The sequence below is a fragment of the Crocuta crocuta genome, unplaced genomic scaffold, assembly GCF_008692635.1.
Source record: "Crocuta crocuta isolate KB4526 unplaced genomic scaffold, BGI_CrCroc_1.0 scaffold140, whole genome shotgun sequence".
Classification (NCBI taxonomy): domain Eukaryota; kingdom Metazoa; phylum Chordata; class Mammalia; order Carnivora; family Hyaenidae; genus Crocuta; species Crocuta crocuta.
In genome coordinates this window covers 2,773,315-2,783,745 of record NW_027527775.1, presented here as the reverse complement: position 1 = coordinate 2,783,745, position 10,431 = coordinate 2,773,315, and the positions used below count along the sequence as shown (strand labels likewise).

The window sequence follows — 10,431 nt, the reverse complement described above, 5'->3', positions numbered from 1 at the left end:
GGCAGTCAGCACAGAGCCCGACGCGGGGCTCGAACCCACGAACCGCGAGATCATGACCTAAACGAAAGTCGGACGCTTAACCGACTAAGCCACCCAGGCGCCCCTTTCTTACCTTTTTTTAAATTAAGATTTATTTTTCCTCTTTTTACCTTTGAATTAGTTTAGAAGATGTTCACTGTATTTCTGCTTTTTGTATAGTTATTGAAATTTTTATAAGTATACTTAAGATAATGAAGTCTTAGATATGCTATATCTTCACCTATTTTTTAAAAAATAGTCTTAAAGGGACGCCACTGGTTAAGTGGCTGACTGGCTCAGCTCATGATCTCGCAGTTCGTGAGTTCGAGCCCCACATCGGGCTCTGTGCTGACAGCTCAGAGCCTGGAGCTTGCTTCCAATTCTGTGTCTCCTTCTCTCTCTGCACCTTCCCTGCTCACACTCTGTCTCTCAAAAATAAATAAATGTTAAAAAAAATTTTGTTAATTAAAAAAATTAAAAAGTTTTAAGTCTTAAAGTGCTTTTATATCTCCCATTCCCCTCCTGGCCTAGTACTTGAAATTGTACAATGTTTTTTTTTTTTTTTGGTCATTTTTTTAAATCCTTCAAATTTGGCTTCTTAAACATATACTATCAGTTTAGAATTACTTACATATTTGCCAGTTTTGAATCCCCTTTTTAATTTCATCCCTTCCTAAATCTCACAGTCTTAATCTCAGAAAGTATATCTTCAAGTGAGGGTCTCTCTAGAAATGTTTTTATTTTGCCCTTATTTTTTTCAGTTTTATTGAGATAACAGTTGACATATAACACTGTCTCAGTTGAATGTGTATAACATAATTTTGATATATGTATATATTGCAAAATGATTACCATAATAAGTTTAGTTGACCTTTGTCACCTCAGATAGTTATAAATTGTTTTCCTTGTGCTGAGAACTACTCTCTTAGCAACTTCCATTAGACAGTACAATATTATTAACTATAGTTACCATGTTGTACCTTACATCCCCAAGACTTATTTATCTTTATAGTTAGAAGTTTATACCTTTTAACCATCTTCACCCACTGCTCCCTTATCTACTGTAGCAACTACCAATCTGTTCTGTTTCTATGAATTCATTTACCAATCTGTTCTGTTTCTATGAATTCATTTATCTTTATTTTTTATTATTTTAAAATTGAGATATGATATGATTAACATAGAACATTCTATTAGTTTCAGTGTATAATATAATGATTCATTACATACACACACACACACACACACACATGCACACACACATACATATATCTGTGCACTTATTTGGAAGAATAATCTTACTAGATATAGGTTGACATTTATTCTCAGCAAATTATGGTGTCATTCCAGTTTTCTGGCTTCTGTTATTGAAATTGAAAGGTCAGCTCCAAGTCTACTTATTATTTTGTGGTTAATCTTGTTTTTCTTTCTAGCTACTTTTAAGATTCTGTTTGCCTTTGGTATTCTACACTTTTACTACAGTGTATCTTTTTCTCTTTATTTATCATGAAATTTATTGGTCTTCTCAAAATAGAGATTGTATTTTTTCATTAATTCTTGAATACTTACTGCCAGTATCTCTCTGGATATGGTTTCTTTCCCATTTTCTCCACTACTGGTTTCTGGAACTTTCATAGAATTAATGCTGTCTTCTATGTGTCTTAACTTCTCTTGAATAATGTGCCATATTTTTATCTTTTCATATTGTATTCTGTATAATTTATTCACATCATATTCCAGTTCACTAATTTCCTCCCTAGCTATATATAATATGATACTAAGTTTCAGTAGTCCCTTCTTTAATGTCTAGAGATATCATTTGGTTCTTTTTTTCAGATCACCCAATTCATTTTTGGTAGTCTGTTCTTAGTGAAAACTCCTTTCAAATACAGCTTCATATTCTTTAAACTTATTAAACTTACTTTGTATTCCACATCTAGTAATTTCACTATCTGAAGTTTGCAGGTTTGGTTCTGTTGTTTGTTGTTCCTGCTGGGTCTCACTTATGGTGGTTTATGTTCTTTTGTGTTTAGTAATTTTGCATTTTGAGCATCTGTTTGTTGGAATGTGTCTGTAGGGATTCTTCAAGGACTGGATTAGGGATGTGTTTTTTCCAGGAAGGGGTGGGTGTGGGTTTGGGGTGCTGTGATATACTGGAGAGATCTGCAGTCCTGTGTAACTTTATTTTTTTAAGTTTATTTATTTTTGAGAGAGGGAGAGAGTGAGAAAGCACAGGAGGGCCCAGAGAGAGGGAGAGAGATTCCCAAGCAGGTTCCACACTGGCAGCAAATAGCCTGATGTGGGGCTCAAACTCATGAACAGTAAGATCCTGACCTGAAATCAAGAGTCGGACGCTTAACCAACTGAGCCATCCAGGTGCCTCCGTCCTAGGTAACTTTAGATTACAATTCTTGGATTATGGTTTTTTAGGCCATAGTTGTCATAGTGGCCCAGATTATTTTTTATTTGTTTGTTTTTATTTTTTGTGTATGTTTTTGAGCATCACTAACAGTAAAGACCATTTACTGTCTGATTCCATAGGCTGCTGCTTTGGTTTTATTTTTCCAGTTTGCCTAATCTCTAAGTATAACCTTTGTCAGATCCTAACAGTGTATAGGGTATTTGCCTATCTGCATGTGGACAACTTTACAGAGCCATTATTCTGCTTACCACAATGATATAGTCCCTTTGTGAAATCAGCCTTTTTTCCTAAATTCCTTTTCTCTTCCTTCCTTATGTCTTTCCTTTCTCCCTTCTTTTATTTATTTCCTCCCATCCTTCCTTCCATCCTTCCGTCCTTCTTTCCATCCTCCTTTTTTTCCTTCTGTCCTAGTCAATTCATGTTATTATAACAAAATACCATAAACTGAGTGGCTTATAAAGAACAAACATTTCTCACAATTCTGGAAGCTGGGAAGTCTAAGACCATGGAGCTGACAGATGGAGTGTGGTAGCTGATGAGGGCCAGTGTCATGGTTCATAAATAGCACTTTCTCACTGGGTCCTCAAGTGGTGGAAAGAGGCTAATGAACTCTCTCAGGCCTCTTTTATAAGGGCACTAATCCCATTCATGAAGACTCTGCCCTCGAGACCTAATCACCTCCCAGAGGCCCCACTTCCTCCTCAAACCATCACCTTGGGAGTTAGTATTTCAACATAGGAAGCTTTCAGACCTTTGCTTCTTCCTCCCTTTTATCCTTTACATCATTAATGTCATGGAATACCTTCAATAGGATCCTACCCTGGGCTCATCCAGAAAGGCATAGGGAATTCTTGACCAAGATTTCAAAGTTTAAGGAAGTTCTACTAATAACAGACTCTAAACTTAGGCAAAAAACATATCAGACTTAACAAGTACGGTACATGTGGGACATCACTTTGCCTGTGCCATCCATTTTTGAAGTTCTTCTGAACTATGTCTTCTTTTACCTCTTTTAATAATTTCTACACCTAACTTAACATTTTAGTAAGGAGGCCTAAAGCTCACTTCTCAGACACTGAGAAGACTTCAAGAAGTCTTTGCAAGTTTTCCTACATTTACATATCAAAGCATCATGATATCGGTATCAGTACAATCACAATGCTTGGTTACACTTGGGCATATCCCCCTCACTCTTTTCTTAGTCTGCATGTGTACATTCTGGCTTTGTATTTGCTTTGCCTTTCTTGCTATTAAAATCTAGGCTGATTTTCATTGCTACTTTAAGCTTGTTTTAAATCTTGTGTTATATTTTTCTGACGTTAAAGTTTTCTACTAGTTTTGCATGTTCTGAAAACCTACTCTCAATTTCATCGCCAATGTCATTAACAAATTAAATACTGGCTCCTTAACAGACACACATATAGGAATCCGTGACGGTGCCAAGAAAATCACTTACATGTTAGCTTTTACCCTCAATACAAGGAATGACATATTAATACCAGGAATGAAAATAGTTGCTGTAAGAATATTGTCCCTTTTCCCAGAAACTCTAAAATCTAAAAAACTATGGATAAAACAACATATATTGGCAGTTATAGCAATTCAGTTGTATATTCTATCATAATCTTTGGAGCTAAATGTTGAGTGTGAAAGCTTTCTACAGGAGGGACTGTTAGGCTGCTGTTATAAATAAGATATTTTTATCGAAAAGTATAGTATATTATCCTCATAGATAAATATAAATTCTTAAAATATTTTAAAATATAGGAAAGCAAAAAGAGGAACATAAAGCATATCTCAGTCTCATCATTCAGGGATAATCAGTATGTTTCAATACATTTACTTCTTTTCTGTGCTCAGAAAATATTTTTTTTTCTGTAGAGAACCATATTAATATAGTCTGTCAAACTAATTGTATCCCTTCATATGTTATGAACATCCTTCTGATGTCATCAGTGTCTGTGTGTGTGCGTGTGTGTGCTTGCTTGCGTGCGTGCGTGTGTGTGGTGATGGTGACCACTGTTGGAAGAAGGAGAGAGGCATGGCTTTACAAAGTGAATCCTTCCTGTTACCCTCTGAATAACAGGGTAGTAAGCCTTATTTTCTAGTTGGATAGGTTTAACAACCCCTTTCTGTACCATAACCTCAGTTACAATAAAAAATGTATCTACCTTGAAAATAGTGGGATAATCTTTGCAGAATATTTAATCCAGCTAACATTTATTGAGGTTCTATCATACTTATATAAAGAAATGAACTTTGTTCTAAATTCAGCTAATTTTACTTACTTGGCTTATAACTGCTTAGTTACATCTTACTTTTGTTACTAGAGGGGGTGATGAGCAGATCCTCTGACATATTACTGTATTTACACTGATGGTAATAAGTATGTCTATGCTTATATAAGTGATTTCTGCTAAGTAATACTTCATTATTAACATCTTACTAAGATTTTATTAAAATATGGGCAGTAGGCAGTGTTTTTTCTAATTAATAATAACGAAATAAAGCTTAGTATTTTGAAATAATTCCCAACTGCATTATAATTTTATTAATGGCACCAGACTTTTAAAAATTAACACACAAAAAAAATAAAAATCATCAACCACTTACTCCTAAGTAAACTGAGCACCATTTTCTTCTCACAGTAACCAGAATACCAAGCCTGAGAACCTGTGAAGTCTTCCCTGAAAAACTATGACAGAAACTGCATTTAATTATGTTTGTTTACAGAGACCCAAGTTAAGCCTGTAGTTCTGCTTTTTCATAGGAAGATTAGACTGCACTTCTTCCTCTCCGTATCGCCTTCTTCAGACTTGCTAGTACTGAGATGGAAGCTAGTGCTGTGTCCTCGCAGTAGATCAGAAGTACCTCTTCTCTTCACGGTAGATGCACCTACCAGATCCCAGAGAAGCCTTCAGTGGTTTAACCTAAACTGGCGTATTTACTTTTTATGAGTTTTAGATTAGTTTAAGTTTTGTTTCTCTAAATATGAATGTGGTCATTTTGATTCTTTGATGCACTGACACAATGTACACTTGCCAACAATAATTGATTTTTATGTTAAGTATCATTTTCATAGATTGCTAAAAATTACCAAAATATTCTCCAAATGAATTCACATAAGGTGTGAATAAAATTTTTACTTCACACTTTCTTAGAAGTTATGCATGTTTCAGCAGACAGCATGGGGGAGGGGTGAGGAATGTGATTCTTTTTGACAAAGCCACATTGTACGTGGACATAGTGGTTATATACCATTACACCTTTGAAAAAATACCCTGGGTTTACCAGCAGTGTAATATAATACTGTTGTGCACAGCAGAAAACAAAACAGGTAAGCTAATGTGTTTTCTTTTCAAGGTTGGCTTGAAGAGACTTAAAGTGTATAAATTATCGTTCTTTGTGACTGTTCTTTAGATTTCAGATGTACTTCTTAAAACTTCTACAGGTACTTAAGACAGATGCTGAGGAACTTGTCTCCAGAAGCTATTGGGATACACTGAGACGTAATACAAGCCAAGCACTCTTTTCAGACCTTGCAGAGGTATAATTAAACCTCCACCAGGACGTTGTACTGTTTGCTGTTTTGTTAATCTGGTCCTCCTTTCGTTTTAGAGTTACAATGATGAAATCAGCAATAATTTTATATTTTCCCTCTTCTCTAGTAAAGTAATAATTGCTCTGTATGACTGGAGTATTTGAGTAAGTCCGCTTGCTGGCAGTGGCTGCAAAGACACCTGTAATAGTCTACATTAAATCAACTGGCTTGTTGTACAGAATGGTACTTTGCAACTTAATTAAAAAGAAATACTGCTATTTTTAACTGCAAGATCACTTTCAGGAAATTTGAAAGTACCCTTTTATTGTTTCACTGAATCTTTTAACCTTATAATTTGCAATGTTACATGAAGTGCTGAAACTTTTAACTTGGTAAAAGATAGTTAATGCTTTAGAGCCTGGTAGATTTCAATATTAAATTTCCTAATATTAGTGTGCAGCTTACAAGAGTGATAGGGGAGGTTTGGTAGGAGAAGTCAGTCAAGGATGGGAGGAATATTTTAACTTGACATTGTTTAGGATTGCCAGTGTGTGGAAAATCAAAAACAGACTGACGATTATTCATTATTTTTGAATTCCCTAGAGACATGCACCTTATTGCTGCACTCAGGTGGAGCGTTCCCACCACCCACTCATGCTGCTGTTAGTAGGGATTTCTCATTTGTTTTGGTTTGTGTTTTTAGCGACTTGTCATTTTAAAAGAATAGCTGTGTCTTTTACATTAAACCCAATTTTATATTTCCAATTAAGAATTTTTAAGAACTTTATTAGAAATAGCTATCAGTCCTACCACAAAGAACTTTTTAGTATATACTGAGATATATTTTTCATTCCTTCTCTCTTTAAAGTTAGCTTCTTATTTCTTTTTCTAAACTTTGACTTTTTTTTTACATTTTTTTAAATGTTTGTTTATTAAACAGAGAGAGACAGAGTGTGAGTGTGGGAGGGGCAGTGAGAGAGGGAGACACAGAATCTGAAACAGGCTCCAGGCTCTGAGCTGTCAGCACAGAGCCCGATGCGGGGCTCAAACTCACAAACTGTGAGATCATGACCTGAGCTGAAGTCAGACACTTAACCAACTAAGCTACCCAAGTGCCCTTAAACTTTGTCTTTGAAAAATTACACCTAGAAATATCTGGAGAAGTGAGCTGGAATCCAAGTGTGACTTCTGTTATCCATATGCAGTGTTATCCCACTGGCTCCCCGAGACTACGGCAAACACTTGGCAATGTTACTTTTGTCAGTTGTACCCAATTTTAAAATCCAAAAACATAAGTAAAGCATTTTGCCCTTTCTCTGATTTACCTCTGATATGTAAATATGATGTAATTATGACCAGTAGTTAACCCTTTAAATTATTTTTTAATTTAAACCATTTTTAATGCATAAAGTGGTAATTAATGTTCCATTTACAGGTATTTTAGAAGTACTTAATTCTGTAATCATTTATGCAGACCCGTAGTAGTAAATGCCTAAAAACAAGAGCAAACGGAGACATGGGCCTTAGTGTCCTACAGCCCAACTGGGACCTGGCTTCAAACTAACAGTCATGTCTCTGCTCTCTTTCTATCCGAGACTGTCCACCTCTCCGTCTCCAGCCTGTGTTTAATCTAAGAAATTCCTACAATTAGACACAAATCTGCTAATGCGATGTTAAATCTGGGGAGGTTTAATATCAGAAGACCAGTCAGCTCTTACATATAGTCAAAGATTATATGTATGCATAAGACCTTTTGAAGACGTTTATCACTCTGTCACAGGTGCGCTGGAGCTAGATTTTATGGTTTCCTACAGCTGATTCTGCACATCTCTCCCCAAGATCTCAGCATTCTGTGACATCCTGTTGGTCCTCGAAAGTGGCCTTGATAGAAGAATTAACACTATCGAAATTGGCCAACACTACAAATCAGGTTTTTTTTTTCCCCTAAAGAGCTAGTGCACTAGCACACCATTGGCTATAGTCAATCTACACTTCAGACATAAGCTACTAGATTATTTAATGAATTGATTCAAACATCATGAAAGTAAATCTGATAGAAGAAAGAAGAAAACAAATCTTACATTGTCTTTTAAAGTAAAGTAATTATTTGGGGATTATCTCTATTACTACCCTCCACATTAGAGAGGATAGTTGAGAATTAACTGTAGATAAGTTACAACTCATTGTAATTCCTTATCAGTTACTACTGATGCCAGTGTAACATTGAATTGTTTATACCATCAGTATTTCAGGATTCACACTGGCTCAAAAGAAAGCTTAGAAATCTCTCTGATACCCTCCCTTGGATGGAGTTTGATAAGATAAGATTATTATACCATTGTAATCAATAAAACTATGTTGAAAGATATTTTAAAAATTTATAATAGTTTGACATATTTTTAATTCCATACAAATTATTAATTTGTTTTATTTTTGATGAAATCATTTAAAGTAATTTTTAATCCCAGCAAAGGTAAGGGTCTTTCATAAATGGCCATGGGGTTCTTCTGTGGCTTTTTCTTGCTTTGTTATGAAAACACCTGAATTCAGTTTATTTTAACAATGAGCACAAGAATCAAAGGGATAAAGTCTCTATTTTATCCCAACTCCTCTGTGATTTAAGTTACATAACACTGCTAGGATACTAAGGGCACTGGTATAGTTTTCAATGACTCCCAACAGTGCTCTGTTTCATTGAATTGGGGGGAGAAAAGTTTTCACCATTTCCATTTTCTAATTTTTTTTCTCTAATGTCAAACTGTTACTTATGCCTCTGTGGGTCTGGATTATCTGGATAAGTGCAACCTAACTCTAATAAGATTTTGATGATGAAAGACTGTAAACGAAGATCTGCTCTGCTCAGTGGGCATGAGAAAAGCTGGAAGAATGAAGTCATTATTTAAAACCTGTATAAAACAAAGCCATCTCATTTCACTGCGTTAGGTCTTGAGGTAAAGGACATCACAGCACGAAAGGAAAACATTTCATAAGTATGTTATTGGAGTTCACTAACTTTGAGTGTTCTCACTTGAAACCTTTTTTTTTCAGATCTATATAACATGTATGTGTAGTTTCAGTTAACAAAAGAAGGAAGAGTGTACCGTGTAGAACTTTTTTTGCATTCAGCTCCAACATTATTATCTTTTCTGTCTTGTCTAGTCCTTTTTCAACTTCTTGAAATATATTGATTTGGCAAAAATAAACAATAGTCAACATTTATTGAGCATTTACAATATTCCAGTTGTAGTGCTAAATGATTTACATGTGTTACCTGAGCCTCACAACAACATGTCAAGGTAGGTACTGTTATTATTCCTGAGGGTAATGATGTCCTCAGATTAATTTCCCCGAGGCCACACAACTAACAAGGAAAAATTCAGGATCCAACGCCAGAAATCTGACACTTGAGCTTACCATCTTATGTGCTCACCACACCACTGTGTATTGGTGAAGTAAGCAACTTTTCCTAAAACACCATGGCCCCTCTTTTTATCCACTTTATCCCTTCCCCACATTCTCTTCCTCTAGCTGCTAGATGGATACCTCGATTCTTCATGCTGACTTTTGATTGGATAGAGCTTCTGCTCTTATGCTGTGTTTAGGCATGCCTTCTCAAGTATGTCCTCCCCTTGCTTACTTAAGCTGTTCCGTGAATAATGATGGATTAGACTTAACTATACACAGCACAAAAGAATGTTTATAATTAACATGAGATATCTCTTTTTCCCCAAAGGTTTTAATACTTTACTCCAAAGCAGCTTTTGACTGTCAATAATAACATTTGTAGACTTTATTTACATTCATACCCTAATTTTATCCTCACAATCATTATCATATATAGGTTTGTACCTATAATACAGATAAGGAAGCTAAAGGTAAAAATATCCATAAACTCAGGTCTTCTGATTTTAAATCCTGTCTTTACAGCAGTCTTCCTCCTCAACTTAAAGCTACTAGTGAAAGTGATAGTGCCTTTTGAGCACTACTAAAAATTATACTAGTCTGGTATCACATAGGGCATTCTGAAAGCCTGGCACCACTAATACTCCTCAAAATCCATTATAAGCTTGTTCAGTAAGGTATATTTAAAAGATAGTATGTGACCCCTGGCTTCCAGGCTGTGTTGTTTTCTCCCTGGCAATCAGATCTTCAAAGAAGTTGAATATATTATAGGAAACTTCTAAGTTATTCCAACTCCTGAAAATCCTGGGAGTTGTCAGCAAACTGAGAAGTAGTAGAGATCTTTCAAACCACTTATAAGGAGTTTATACGCTAGAGATTACTCAGGAAAATCCAAGCTAAATTCATATAAATAAGATCTATAGTCTTACTTACTGAAGAATTTCAACAATTTTAGATAATTTAAAGTAGAAGATACCTTACCTGTTGGAGTTTTTAAGAGAGACCTGAGTAATCACAGTAGCAAAAAGACCACTTTAGAAAAAACAGG

At 35.4% G+C, this 10,431-nt stretch overlaps 1 protein-coding gene across 3 annotated transcripts in view; it reads left to right on the top strand.

Moving 5' to 3' along the window:
- MICU3 (mitochondrial calcium uptake 3) overlaps positions 1-10,431 on the top strand; it is a 66,722-nt gene that overhangs the window by 36,074 nt on the left and 20,217 nt on the right. For all 3 annotated transcript variants that reach the window (XM_077772641.1, XM_077772650.1, XM_077772633.1), the window contains one exon: positions 5,892-5,987. In XM_077772641.1, the coding sequence (XP_077628767.1) occupies positions 5,892-5,987 (96 nt within the window). The remainder of the gene's footprint in view (positions 1-5,891; positions 5,988-10,431) is intronic.